The sequence below is a fragment of the Acomys russatus genome, chromosome 15 (assembly GCF_903995435.1).
Source record: "Acomys russatus chromosome 15, mAcoRus1.1, whole genome shotgun sequence".
Taxonomy (NCBI): domain Eukaryota; kingdom Metazoa; phylum Chordata; class Mammalia; order Rodentia; family Muridae; genus Acomys; species Acomys russatus.
Genome location: NC_067151.1, coordinates 65,075,624 through 65,090,768, shown reverse-complemented (window position 1 = coordinate 65,090,768; position 15,145 = coordinate 65,075,624). Strand labels below are relative to the sequence as shown.

Sequence of the window (15,145 nt, the reverse complement as noted above, 5' to 3'; positions counted from 1 at the left end):
GGCGACAGCAGGGGGTTGGCACACAGAGGGTGATGCTAAGGCAGTGGGGCGACAGCAGGGGGTTGGCACACAGAGGGTGATGCTAAGGCAGTGGGGCGACAGCAGGGGGTTGGCACACGGAGGATGATGCTGAAGGCAGTGGGGCGACAGCAGGGGGTTGGCACACAGAGGGTGATGCTAAGGCAGTGGGGCGACAGCAGGGGGTTGGCACACGGAGGGTGATGCTAAGGCAGTGGGGCGACAGCAGGGGGTTGGCACACGGAGGGTGATGCTGAAGGCAGTGGGGCGACAGCAGGGGGTTGGCACACGGAGGGTGATGCTGAAGGCAGTGGGGCGACAGCAGGGGGTTGGCACACAGAGGGTGATGCTGAAGGCAGTGGGGCGACAGCAGGGGGTTGGCACACAGAGGGTGATGCTAAGGCAGTGGGGCGACAGCAGGGGGTTGGCACACGGAGGGTGATGCTGAAGGCAGTGGGGCGACAGCAGGGGGTTGGCACACGGAGGGTGATGCTGAAGGCAGTGGGGCGACAGCAGGGGGTTGGCACACAGAGGGTGATGCTGAAGGCAGTGGGGCGACAGCAGGGGTTGGCACACAGAGGGTGATGCTAAGGCAGTGGGGCGACAGCAGGGGGTTGGCACACGGAGGGTGATGCTGAAGGCAGTGGGGCGACAGCAGGGGGTTGGCACACAGAGGGTGATGCTGAAGGCAGTGGGGCGACAGCAGGGGGTTGGCACACGGCGGGTGATGCTGAAGGCAGTGGGGCGACAGCAGGGGGTTGGCACACGGCGGGTGATGCTAAGGCAGTGGGGTGACAGCAGGGGGTTGGCACACGGAGGGTGATGCTAAGGCAGTGGGGCGACAGCAGGGGGTTGGCACACGGAGGGTGATGCTAAGGCAGTGGGGCGACAGCAGGGGGTTGGCACACGGAGGGTGATGCTGAAGGCAGTGCGGCGACAGCAGGGGGTTGGCACACGGAGGGTGATGCTGAAGGCAGTGGGGCGACAGCAGGGGGTTGGCACACGGAGGGTGATGCTGAAGGCAGTGGGGCGACAGCAGGGGGTTGGCACACAGAGGGTGATGCTGAAGGCAGTGGGGCGACAGCAGGGGGTTGGCACACGGAGGGTGATGCTAAGGCAGTGGGGCGACAGCAGGGGTTGGCACACGGAGGGTGATGCTGAAGGCAGTGGGGTGACAGCAGGGGGTTGGCACACGGAGGGTGATGCTGAAGGCAGTGGGGCGACAGCAGGGGGTTGGCACACGGAGGGTGATGCTGAAGGCAGTGGGGCGACAGCAGGGGGTTGGCACACGGAGGGTGATGCTGAAGGCAGTGCGGCGACAGCAGGGGGTTGGCACATGGAGGGTGATGCTAAGGCAGTGGGGCGACAGCAGGGGGTTGGCACACGGAGGGTGATGCTGAAGGCAGTGGGGCGACAGCAGGGGGTTGGCACACGGAGGGTGATGCTGAAGGCAGTGGGGTGACAGCAGGGGGTTGGCACACGGAGGGTGATGCTGAAGGCAGTGGGGCGACAGCAGGGGGTTGGCACACGGAGGGTGATGCTAAGGCAGTGGGGCAACAGCAGGGGGTTGGCACATGGAGCACCTGGCTACTGGTGGGAGGAGGGCTGGCGGAGGCACAAGGGGTAAGAGGGCCAGCTTTACACTATAAAATGAACAGTGGCCACCCAAACTGGCAGGTCAGTAATAGTTTCCATGCACAGACCATTTTGGTAAGTTTGACCACAGAGATGCCAGGTTGCATCAGATTAAGGGCATTGACAAAACAGTAGCATTTTTATAGTGCCAGGGATTAGGCCCAGGGCTCCGTGCGCAAAAGTTAACCTGGTGGCATGGGGTGGGGGCTGGTCTGTTGGAACAGGGTCCCACGGCGTAGCCCAGGATGGTCTCAGGCTCTCACTCTCCTGTCTGAGTCCCCGGAGCATTGAACCTTTAGACATCCTCTACCATACTCAGCATTAAAATGTACTTTTAAGTAATTTAGCTGTTTGGGTGACTGTTCAGGAAGTAAACTGTCTCAGTCATTTTGTCATTTTGGAAGCTGATAACCTGAACTCCGGGTTCACTCAAGTATTTAAGTTTTATCCCTTCTCAAATCTCTGATGGGTTTGAAGACCAGATAGTTTAGTCTTTCAATTAAGCTTAGTAGGTTAGGGGTTAAGATGTTTTTATATCAAGATAGATGTTTAATTAATAGAGATGAGATATGATAGATATTAATCTCCACTTAGAAATTTAGACCCAACAAGACAGGAAAGATGTTTATTTACTTCAAGGTTGCCACACACAAATAGCCAAATCACTGTGAATGCAACATTTATATAATTCCTGATTGTCTCATGGTTCTTCCTGCTGTATGTAGTTTATTTTACCCATGTGTAATAATATAAATGTATATATTAAAAAAGAAACATCATTTTAAAAAGTAATTTAACCATTAAAATTTAGTAATGTAAGTTACTTAAGAAAATTCTTTTTCCTTTGGTGAGATAGACTGATTCTTGGCTCTAAACAGAAACCTGAAAGTGACCAACTACTCCTGGTTAAAGCAATTTGACTTTTGTTTCATGTAGTCCTGTAGTCATGAGGACACGGAGACTGACTTTTGTTTCATGTACTCCTGTAGTCATGAGGACACGGAGCCAGGGAAAGCTAAAGTACTGTGCCCAAACTCACACTTTGCTGTCTATGCTCTGTAGAACCATAATTTCAACCTACACAGGTGTGAAACTAAGTGTGGCAGTTAGTATTTTTCAATGTGACACAGGCTGCAGCCACTCAGGAAGAGGGGACCTTAGCTGAGGAGCTCCTCCGTCATACCGCACAGTCAAGCTCGAGGGACGTTTTCTCCATTAGTGGTGGGCTTGGGAGGGCCCATCCCACCATGGCTCAACAAGGTACCTGGAGGAAGTCAGCACGGCCTCCTCTGTGCCTCTGGCTTCTGGTCCGGCTTCCCTTCACGACTGGGTTTCAAGCAGTAAGCATGGAATAAACCCTTTTCTCCTCAAGCTGCTTTTAGTCATAGTGTTTACAGCAACAGAAAGCAAGCCAAGACACTAGCTGCAATGACTAAATTGAGAAGTTTCTGAACGACTCCTAAAATCATGAGATTAGATGGGACCACAATGATAAAGAACACTGTGCACTGTTGAGCTGGCCTGCTTGTGGGGGTTGCCGGTGAGCCAGCCAGATGCCATAAGCGTGGGAGAGCTGGCCCTGCCACTTGTCTGCCACGGGGTGGTGTGGGCGAGGGAGAGATGCCCTCCCCGTCCCCCCTGCAGGAGGTGGGCCCTGCCCCCTGCCTGTGCAGCACAGTAGAGCTGGCTCTGTTGGTGTGGTGTGGTGAGCCAGCCCTGAGAGCATGGTCGCTGGAGAGCTGGCTCTGCACTGGATGAGCTGGAGCAGGGGTTGGGGATGCAGGGCTACCACCCAGGCCCGACGCAGGGCTTTGCGTTGGCTCACTCCAGTATCTAACCCATAGACGAACTACGAGAGCTCAGGAAGGGGTTGGTCCTGCAGATGCAAAGCTGTACGGCCTCCATGATACAGGGCAACACTAGAACATCGAGGAGGAGGAGTCCCACTGAGGCTCCAGTATTGGTGATGGAGCAGAAGCCAATGGCCTGGAACCAACGGCTCATTGCAATGAACATTTGAAAGTAAAGCTGTGTGTGGACAAAAGGGTGTATATAGTATGGAACACAGTGTGACACAGCTTCCACAATGAGATTTCCCCTCACCTCCCCCCTCTCACTGGCTCCCCGAGTGCTGGCAGTACAGGTGTGCACCACCACTGCCCCCCTCACTGGCTCCCCGAGTGCTGGCATTACAGGTGTGCACCACCACTGCCTCCCTCTCACTGGCTCCCCGAGTGCTGGCATTACAGGTGTGCACCACCACTGCCCCCCTCTCACTGGCTCCCCGAGTGCTGGCAGTACAGGTGTGCACCACCACTGCCCCCCTCTCACTGGCTCCCCGAGTGCTGGCAGTACAGGTGTGCACCACCACTGCCCCCCCCTCTCCCTGGCTCCCCGAGTGCTGGCAGTACAGGTGTGCACCACCACTGCCGCCCCTCTCACTGGCTCCCCAAGTGCTGGCAGTACAGGTGTGCACCACCACTGCCCCCCTCTCCCTGGCTCCCCGAGTGCTGGCAGTACAGGTGTGCACCACCACTGCCCCCCCTCTCCCTGGCTCCCCGAGTGCTGGCAGTACAGGTGTGCACCACCACTGGCCCCCCTCTCCCTGGCTCCCCGAGTGCTGGCAGTACAGGTGTGCACCACCACTGCCCCCCCTCTCACTGGCTCCCCAAGTGCTGGCAGTACAGGTGTGCACCACCACTGCCCCTCTCTCACTGGCTCCCCGAGTGCTGGCAGTACAGGTGTGCACCACCACTGCCCCCCCTCTCACTGGCTCCCCGAGTGTTGGCAGTATAGGTGTGCACCACCACTGCCCCCCCAATGGCTCCCCGAGTGCTGGCAGTACAGGTGTGCACCACCACTGCCCCCCTTCACTGGCTCCCCGAGTGCTGGCAGTACAGGTGTGCACCACCACTGCCCCCCCTTTCACTGGCTCCCCGAGTGCTGGCAGTATAGGTGTGCACCACCACTGCCCGCCCTCACTGGCTCCCCGAGTGCTGGCAGTACAGGTGTGCACCACCACTGGCCCCCCCCACTGGCTTCCCGAGTGCTGGCAGTACAGGTGTGTACCACCACTGCCCCCCCTCACTGGCTCCCCGAGTGCTGGCAGTACAGGTGTGCACCACCACTGCCCCCCCTCACTGGCTCCCCGAGTGCTGGCAGTACAGGTGTGCACCACCACTGCCCCCCTCTCACTGGCTCCCCGAGTGCTGGCAGTATAGGTGTGCACCACCACTGCCCCCCTCTCACTGGCTCCCCGAGTGCTGCCATTACAGGTGTGTACCACCACTGCCCCCCTCTCACTGGCTCCCCGAGTGCTGCCATTACAGGTGTGCACCACCACTGCTCCCCTCTCACTGGCTCCCCGAGTGCTGGCAGTATAGGTGTGCACCACCACTGCCCCCCTCTCACTGGCTCCCCGAGTGCTGCCATTACAGGTGTGCACCACCACTGCCCCCCTCTCACTGGCTCCCCGAGTGCTGCCATTACAGGTGTGCACCACCACTGCCCCCCCTCTCACTGGCCCCCCGAGTGCTGGCAGTATAGGTGTGCACCACCACTGCCCCCCTCTCACTGGCCCCCCGAGTGCTGCCATTACAGGTGTGCACCACCACTGCCCCCCTCTCACTGGCTCCCCGAGTGCTGCCATTACAGGTGTGCACCACCACTGCCCCCCCTCTCACTGGCTCCCCGAGTGCTGGCAGTACAGGTGTGCACCACCACTGCCCCCCTCTCACTGGCCCCCCGAGTGCTGGCAGTACAGGTGTGCACCACCACTGCCCCCCTCTCACTGGCTCCCCGAGTGCTGGCAGTACAGGTGTGCACCACCACTGCCCCCCTCTCACTAGCTCCCCGAGTGCTGGCAGTATAGGTGTGCACCACCACTGCCCCCCTCTCACTGGCTCCCCGAGTGCTGGCAGTACAGGTGTGCACCACCACTGCCCCCCCCTCTCACTGGCTCCCCGAGTGCTGGCAGTACAGGTGTGTACCACCACTGCCCCCCTCTCACTGGCTCCCCGAGTGCTGGCAGTACAGGTGTGCACCACCACTGCCCCCCTCTCACTAGCTCCCCGAGTGCTGGCAGTACAGGTGTGCACCACCACTGCCCCCTTCTCACTGGCTCCCCGAGTGCTGGCGGTACAGGTGTGCACCACCACTGCCGCCCCCTCACTGGCTCACCGAGTGCTGGCATTACAGGTGTGCACCACCACTGCCCCTCTCTCACTGGCTCCCCGAGTGCTGGCAGTACAGGTGTGCACCACCACTGCCCCCCTCACTGGCTCCACGAGTGCTGGCATCACAGGTGTGCACCACCACTGCCCCCCTCACTGGCTCCCCAAGTGCTGGCAGTACAGGTGTGCACCACCACTGCCTCCCCCTCACTGGCTCCCCGAGTGCTGGCAGTACAGGTGTGCACCACCACTGCCCCCTTCTCACTGGCTCCCCGAGTGCTGGCATCACTGGTGTGCACCACCACTGCCCCCCTCAGTGGCTCCCCGAGTGCTGACAGTACAGGTGTGCACCACCACTGCCTCCCTCTCACTGGCTCCCCGAGTGCTGACAGTACAGGTGTGCACCACCACTGCCCCCCTCTCACTGGCTCCCCGAGTGCTGGCAGTACAGGTGTGCACCACCACTGCCTCCCTCTCACTGGCTCCCCGAGTGCTGGCAGTACAGATGTGTACCACCACTGCCCCCCCCCCTCACTGGCTCCCCGAGTGCTGGCAGTACAGATGTGCACCACCACTGCCCCCCCCTCTCACTGGCTCCCGAGTGCTGGCAGTACAGGTGTGTACCACCACTGCCCCCCTCTCACTGGCTCCCCGAGTGCTGGCAGTACAGGTGTGCACCACCACTGCCCCCTTCTCACTGGCTCCCTGAGTGCTGGCAGTACAGGTGTGCACCACCACTGCCCATCTATTTTTTGTTTCTTCCAGGCTGGGTGTGAAGGGAGATGAAAGGGACTGAGCAATAAAAAGTTAAACTAAAAGGAAGAGTACTAGCCAGGCATGGTGGCACACGCCTTTAATCCCAGCACTCAGGAGGGAGACAGAGGTGGTTCTCTGAGAGTTCGATGCCAGGCTGGTCTACAAAGTGAGTCCAGGATACCTAGGACTATCACACAGAGAAACCCTGTCTCAAAAAACAAAAACAAAACAAAGCAAACAAAAATACTGTGTACCAAGAAATGGGTACACCCTATGCTAGTCTGATGGTGGCGTGTTGGAGTGCTGCTGAGAGACTAGGATGAGTAATGGCATCTGTGGGAGGTCTCCTGGCGACAAAGATGTGGCAGGAAAAGTCCCCAGGAGGCCAGGGGATGGGAACACAGTGCACAAAGACCGCCATTCATGGTCAGTTCATTCATGCAGAACAGAACAAGCTCAGGTACAGAGAGGAGGAGACAAGATGCTCATCTGCTGGCTTTATTTTTTAGTGAAATAGGAAGCAAGGCCAGCTGAGGGTGAGGATGGAAAGCACTAGAGGTGTGAGGAGGGGACCAGAAGGAAGCAGGCACCCACAAGGACAGTCAGTAGACCAGAAAAACAGGAGACAAACTGTCAGGACAGAGCAAAGGTTATTGTGAAGTCGTTAACTTTAGAGAATAAACAAACAAATAAAACTTGCACAGAATTAAGTTATTTGATACAAAGTGTGTTAAAAAACAAAACCAAAAACCCAAGCAAACCCAGAATGACAGGAAGTGTAATTTGTGAGTGCTGGGTACGAGGTGTGTGGTCACAGAGGGTGGGATGGAGCGTATGTGACCGTGACACAAGCTGCAGCCATCAGAGAGCGGGAAGCCTCAGTTGAGAAAATGCCTCCATAACATCTGGCTGTAGGGCATTTTCTTTTCTTTTATTCTTTAATTTATTTATTTACTTTACATCCTGATTGGAACTTCCCTCCCAGTCCCTCCTGCTCTTCCCCCTATGCCCCCTCCTGGCATTTTCCTAATTAGTGATCAGTGAGGGAGGGCCCAGGCCATAGAGGACAGTGCTGTAAGAAAGCAGGATGAGCAAGCACCTCTCCACGGCCTCTGCATCAGCTCCTGCCTCCCGCTTCCTGCCCTGTTTGACTTCCTGCTGTCCTTCACTGATGAAATTCAGTGTGTTAAGTGTAAGCCAAATAAACTCCTGCCTCCTCACTTGCTTTTGGTCATAGTTTTCTTCACAGCAACAGTAACTCCAACTAAGACCAGCGATTCAAGTGTTCTAACCATCTCAGGGAGATGGAGCCGGATTCTGAGATAAAGAGAAGAGAAATTGGTGATGCCAGCTTCAAGATGCAAGGCTGGATGGAACTGAGTGCTGCAGTTACGAAGAGAAAAGCTTCCTTTGTAGGCGTGTCACAGCTCTGTTAAGGGAGGGAAGGTTTCCCCAACACAAGTGTCAGCTCCGCTCTGAGAGGTGGCCTGGCAATTGGAGCCAAGGAATAAATACCACAATGTCACACTGTACAACAAACCTCACTCAAGACATTTATTGGAAGGGAAAAAACCCAGGAGGGGTGGCTGCTTCTGGGTGAGAAGCAACAGGGAACTGAACAGAAGGCAGGGTTTTTATAGGGTTTCCTGAGGGTGGCAGTGGGATCTCAAGTCCTGAGCTCAGGGATTAGTGGGTTTCTGTGGCAAGCTCAGGGATTGGTGGGATTCTGTTTCTTAGCCCTGGTTTTGGGCTTGGGGGTCAAGTCAGGGTCAAGGTGTTTTTCCTTTGGCCCCTACAGGGATCATCTCATTTTTGATACTGTTTTATGCTGTCCCTTAATCCACAAAATTTAGTAAGATTTCTGGCCTAGAGAACTGGGGACTGAGCTGGGTGCCATGGTGCACACCTGTAATCTCATTACTCGGGGAGGCAGAGGCAGGCAGATCTCTGCGAGCTCAGAGGCCAGCCTGGTCTACAAAGCGAGTCCAGGGCAACCAAGGCTACATAGAAAAACCCTGTCTTGAAAAAAAAACCAGCCAACCAACCAACCAACCAACCAACCAAAAAACTGGGGTCTAGCTGGGTGGTGGTGGCGCACGCCTTTAATTCCAGCACTCAGGAGGCAGAGGCAGGCAGATCTCTGCGAGCTCTGAGGCCAGCCTGGTCTACAGAGTGAGTTCCAGATCAGCCAAAACTATACACAAGAAACTCTGTCTCAGAACTCTGCCCCCAACCAACCAACCTGGGAACTATTAGAACTCCCTGTGTTGTTGTTTTTTTCTTTCTTTCCTTCCTTCCTAATCTCCTTTCCATTTCCCTCCTTTCCTTTCTCTACCCTTGTTCTTTCTTGCTCCACTTTTCACCCCCTCCTTTTCTTCTTCCCCGCTCTGAAAAGGGGTCCTGCTGTGTAGCCCACAGTCTTGAACTTGCTGTGTGGCCCTGGCCGGCCTTGAGCTCCCATGAGCTTCCTGCTGAGAGGGGTTTTATACGTGGAAGAACTAGCACGCGTGGCTCTTCCTTCTCTTAGGGATTAGTGCGGCAGTCTATTACACTCCACACTGATATGCAAATATCGACCGTGGGAAATAGTTTACGGGCTGTTCTTACCAACAAAGCGGGTGTGGAAGTCTTGAAGGACTTGAGAAGGGTTTTGTCTGTATGAAGGCAAACGTTTCCAGGAGCCATCTTCACATTTCTTCATGAACTGGCCCCAAAAAGGAGTCTTAGGTCCTTATCCCAGCTGGGGTTAGGGAGAGCATAGTCCTTCTGAGTGACTTCCTCAGAAGAAAATAACCTCTAAAAGAAAGAGACAAGAGAAAGAGAAATAGGAGGTATGCACTCTTTCAGATTTTCTGTGAGCTGCTAAGACTACCACGCTGATTTCCTTACTGCTGGGAAAGGACCGCTCCAACACGGTTGGGGACTTCGCAGCCCATTTGCCCTACACCCCTTCATAGAGCTGGTAAGACGACAAACGGCATCAACTATGTGGCACTCCGCTTCCAGGCACCATTATCAATCCATTCTGATCAATGTATGGACTACTGGACCACACCCCTGACACCAAAATACCACTGATCAGCGTCTGCTGATGCCTGCGCTGGCTCCAATCCTGGTCAAATAGGAGGAAGAGAGGGAGCCTGTCTCCAGGTGGCTCTGTGGGTGAAGGGTAAAACCTGCAGTAAGCCTGATGACTCAGCTGCACCCTTGGAACATTTATGTAGCTGTCCACAAAGCTCCACTCACAAATACAAAAGTGTAAACAAAACAAAGCATCACCAAAGACCCCCGTTGGAGATAAAAAGCACGTCTTGACTTTGTGGTACTAGAGAAGCAAGGAAACAAACAGAAATAACATTTTGCCTGTATCGCCTGCAGGATAAGTAATCTCATTTTCTATGCTGCTTTGATCAGCTTATCCCTTCAGGACCTAGTTTAGATAACCTGGGAAATGGCAGAAAAACACTCATTATTTTTCCCCCTAAATACGGCTGTTGTAAAACCTTGCCGTGCTCCCTCCAAGCTCTTTTCATTCACTGCACTGCGTGCACCCTGGTTTATACCGCTGAGGCCGTTCACTTTACATTTTTCTGGCAGCAAAAACCTTCCTGCATAGTTCCAAAATAGTCAGGTTCATTCAGCAGTTTTTTTCTCTTTTTATTCTGCTCATTCTCTTTTAAGTTGCCATTCTTTTTTTTTTGAATAGAAAAAAGTTTTAAAGGGGTAGAAAGATTGTAAAGCACTTTGTCATGAGGCTGTGTTTCCTATTGTTATAATATATACCAGTGAAGTCCCAGAAACATGGCCGCCTAAACGTGAGCTGAACAAGGACAGCACCAATGAACACGCTAAATAAACCACATGGAGAGCAGCCTGAGAGGCCACAACCCTACACAGACAACTACAGGGACCTGGGCGAAGCTGGAGAGGGAGGGAGAGGTGGCCCTCCCCAGGGACGAGCACACCCACTGGTTCTCTAGTCCCAAACAGTCAGCGCTGAAAAATTCATGCAGGAAACAACTGGACTCAACAGGCTGTATTTGGAATGCATGTAAACATAAACAAAGCATGGTAAAAGAGGTCATGAATTTAAAGGAGAGCAAGGCATATGAGGCGGCTCAGAGGATAAAAGGGAAGGGAGAAATGTAATTAAAATACAATCTCAAAAATAACAAAGTGTTTTTTTTTTTTTAAATTTTGTTTTTGAGACAGGGTGTTGTAGCCCAAGCTGACCTTTGTGATCATCCTGCCTCCCAAATGCTGGGATTACAGGCATGTACAATGGTGTCCAGCCAGAAATTGTCTGTCTGTCTCTGAGAGTGGGGCTTACAGTGAAGCCCTGGATGGCCTTGAACTCAGAGATCTGCATGCCCCTGCCTCCCTAGTGCTAGGAGTAAAAGATGTGGCCACCACCAGGCCAGCTCTTTGCAGGGACCAGTTCTCTTTTTCCATTGCTTGGTGGTGCTGAGGGTGTCCCAGGGATCAGACTTCAGGGTTGACAGCAGGGACCTTTACCCAGCTTACATTCTGTAAGCACATAAAAGCTCCCCATCCCCACCCCACGCCCATCTCTCTCACTATATGTAACCTTTCCTGGCTTGGTATGTTGAGGCATTTTAATTCAGAATATGGCTGCTCTGGCAAGAGATCACACTCAAACACCTAGGTCTGTGTGCTCTGGCTGGGATACAGACAACATCCTTTTTTTTTTTTTTCCAGACAACATCTTTAATCCCAGGAGACAGCGGCAAGCAGATCCCTGAGTTCAAGGCTAGCCTAGTACAGAGCAAGCTTCAGGTAAAGAAAAGCCTAGGTCTAGGCATGGTAGTATACGCCTAGAACCCCAGCACTCAGGAGAAAGAGGCCTGCAGATCTCTGAGGTCTAGTCACTTCTGTTCAGGCAGTCCAGGTTGAGTGAGGGAGTTGAGAGGAAGTGCAGTGGGCTGACGTCGTGGCAGTTCAGTTTGCGGAATTCAGAGGCAGTTTTACCCAGAGAGTTTTACAGAGACAGGTTGAAGAGAGAACAAGCCAGAAGATTAGAACACATTTTTAGAGTTAATTTGAGGTCAAACAGAACTAACTACTCAGTGAGAAGCTGAGAGAAGCCAGATGCAATCAGGCGGCTTGGAGAGGAGTTTGAGTCACAACAGTTAAGTTGGAGCAGCCAGCTGGAGCTCAGGAAGAACTCTAGATAGGGTGAACTGACTCAGCAGTGAGTCTCAGAGGCTGGAAAATGAAAACATTCTAGGCTAGGTTAGACTGTACGGAGTCTAGAAGCTTCCGGGACTAGGCCTAGGTTAGCGGACAAGGCAGGAAGCCTGGGAGACGACAATGACTTCAGAGGAATAAAAGTTACTGCAATACTGGTACTCGATATGTCCCAGGCTGGCTTTGAACCCAGAGATCCACCACTTCTGCCTTTCAAGTTGGCATTAAAGGCTTGTGCCACCATAGCTGGCCTTGTTGGAGGAGGTGTATCACTGGGGGAGGGCTCTGGGGTTTTTAAGGCTCACATCATTCCCAGTTAGCTCTCTTTGCCTTCTGCCTGTAGGTAAGGGTGTGAGTGCTCCGCTACTACCTCAGCACCACGTCGGCCCTGTTACCAGGCTGCACACCACCATGGCCATGGACTCACCCTCTAAGGCCCCAGGAGACTCCTTCTTCTATCCATTGCCTTGGTTACGGTGTCTTCACAGCAATAGGAGAGTAAGACAGGCAGGAAGAATTCGTAGCCACTAAGTTATATTCCCAGGACCCAGTAACAACCATGTTTGTTTGTTTGGAGACAGGCTCTCGCTATGTAGCCCTGGCTGTCCTGGAACTCACTATGTAGCTCACGTTGGCCTCAAATTCACAGAAGTCAGCCTGCCTCTGCCTCTGCCTCTGGGATTAAAGGTATGGCCTCTCACCTCCCTCCCACCACCAGGGAGTTGCATTGCCCTGACTGGGAACTGAACCCCAGCCATAGCAGGGAAAAGCTGAATCCTACCCTCTGGACCACTGGGGATGCTGGTTCATATTTATGAATCTGGGTTCATGTAATCCTCAGAGCTCTTCTTTTTCAATATTTATTATTATTTGTGTGTGTGTGTGTGTGTGTGTGTGTGTGTGTGTGTACATACATACATGGCATGGCACTCATGTGGAGATCATAGGACAACTTTGTGGAGTCAATTCTCTCCTTCCATTTTTACATGGGTTCCTGGGATTGAACTCAGGCTGTCAGGTTGCAGGGCAAATATCTGGCAAGCCATCTCCTTGGTCCCACTCAGATCTCTCCAACAGGAGGAAACCCCCGCTTGGATCAGTTAAATATCCTTTTATGGGCTAATGAAACACAGCTAATTGAAGACTTTTAGCAATCAGAATGACTCCCTGGGCTCTCCTACCTTATTTATTTATTTGTCTGTTTTTTATCTGAGGCAGTCTCACTATGTAGCTGTCCTGGAGCTTATGTGCTCTGCCTACTTCTGCTTCCTGACTGCAGGAGCCAAAGGTGTGCTCCACCACACCCAGTCTGATTTTAACTTTTAAAGTAAAATCCCAAAAAAATGTTCTAAGTTCTATTATGTACCCTGTTTTTATGCTGGGGACAGGAAAGACAAAAAGACAGACCTAAGCCCTATCTTTAAGTGTTAGCAACCACAGATATGGGAAATATTAGACATAAATATAGATACAAGTGGTTTCAGAGAATACTTAAACAAACACCCTGGGGAACAGCTCAGCTCTCAGCCCTCACAGATGGAAGGTGCAGAGAAAACAGGCACAGCAAAACATGGCTCACAAAACACAGAGGGATTCCACCACAGGCCTTAAATTTAACCTTCTAGGCCAGTGGCTTAAAAAATTAGTGTGAAAGGTGACTTTAGGTAGCACAAGGACAAAGACAGATGTATGTTTTAAATATTATAAATAACGTAATATATAACTGCAACAATAATAAAACATATTATATATTTATATAACACAGAAGGGCATGAGTAGCACACCACACTTGTTATGTCACAGATGTTTTCACTTAGGATGAAACTACTTAAGGAGCCAATATGGGACTGGAGAGATGGATCCGTGGTTAAGAGCACTGCCCTTTCTTTTAGAGGATGTAAGTTCAATTCCCAGCACCCATATGACCTCACAACTGTCCAAAACTCCAGTCCCAGGGGATCCAACACCCTCCTCTGGCCTCTACAGGAACTGCCACACACTGTACTCAGACACACAAAATGCAACACAGTAAAAACAAATTTTAAAAATAAGTAAGGTTCTTTTCTTTTCCTTTTCTAGACAGGGTTTCTCTGTGCGGCCCTGGCTGTCCTGGAACTCGCTCTGTAGACCAGGCTGGCCTCAAACTCAGAGATCCACCTGCCTCTGTCTCCCAAGTGCTAGGATAAAAGGCATGGGCCTGGTGCTCCCCCCCCCCCAGCCCCCTGTCCCCCTCACCTTGTCCCTCTCCCACCTCTCTCCCGTTATAAAGCTTATAAAGCGCAGTCATGTAAGACTCATGAAGGTAGTACTGCAGAGTTGAACCGCCTTTTTCCATAATGAGCCTTCAGCAAAGTAACAAACAACATGCGTTTTCAAGCAAAGTTTTATCAAGTGCGGAGGATGAATTAAGAGGGTGAGAGAAAAGGAAAGCAGCCAAAGAGACTGTTAAAAGCTCTGGGTTGGATACGCCCAAAGCTGAACTAGGGATAGAGGAGCAAGAAGCAAAGGTTTAAGTGATACTCACTACTAGAACCTAGGGAAGTGGGAAATTACTAAATTCAGGAAAGAGAAACCAGCAGAGTCTTGGCAAGGCTAGAAGGAAAAGAAGTTAGTGCGAAAGCGTAGATCAGAGAGAGTGGGAGTGGAGGCATGCTGAATCACCTTAGGTGGGCACCACAGGGTTGGGGGAAATAAAAACACCTTTCAGTTCAAAGACGCAAGAACTAAGGGCTACCTGCAGTAAATGCGCCTGTAAATCCACAGCACAGCGATGAAGGCGGGGTGAATCAGGACCGTGGTTCTCAGTAGAGAAAAGGTCATGCTTGATCTCTAGTTATACATTTATGGAAGCTGGACTCGTAAGAAAAGCTGGGACTTTTATGCCTCCTTCTGTGACGTTCCTGAGTCGAGGTCAGCACAACAAAGCCTGGAAATACTAATGCTTAAGTATTTTCAGCATAGACTTCCAGGCACCAACATATAATTAAAGAAACTAATTTATATTTGTTGTAAGATTAGCACAAGACATTTTCTTTTCTGAGGCAAGACGGTGCCTGACTGACAATAATAAACCCACATTGATTGTTATTTTAAAGTGTGTGTGTGTGTGTGTGTGTGTGTGTGTGTCCATCACGGAGGGCCTCCAGCCCTCATTTGTTGTCTAGCAGGAAGCTGCAACAACGTGAGAGAGATGCCACAGTGCCCTAATAACCAAAGTTCTCTTTCAGTTCAACACAGCGCTGTTCCCTGTTGCTCTTTAGTTATTTATTACAACACACAGTGTACCGACATTCGAATTTGGCAAATTAACCCCATTCTCCCAAACTAGACCGCAAACTCCTTGCAGTGGGATGGGG

The 15,145-nt window shown here is 52.2% G+C and overlaps 1 protein-coding gene across 1 annotated transcript in view; it reads right to left on the bottom strand.

The window, feature by feature from the left end:
* Window positions 1–15,145, bottom strand: part of Them4 (thioesterase superfamily member 4) — a 37,068-nt gene that overhangs the window by 21,170 nt on the left and 753 nt on the right. Inside the window, 2 exon segments of the mRNA XM_051157661.1 lie at window positions 9,189–9,291; window positions 9,294–9,377. Of these exon segments, the coding sequence (XP_051013618.1) occupies window positions 9,189–9,291; window positions 9,294–9,377 (187 nt within the window).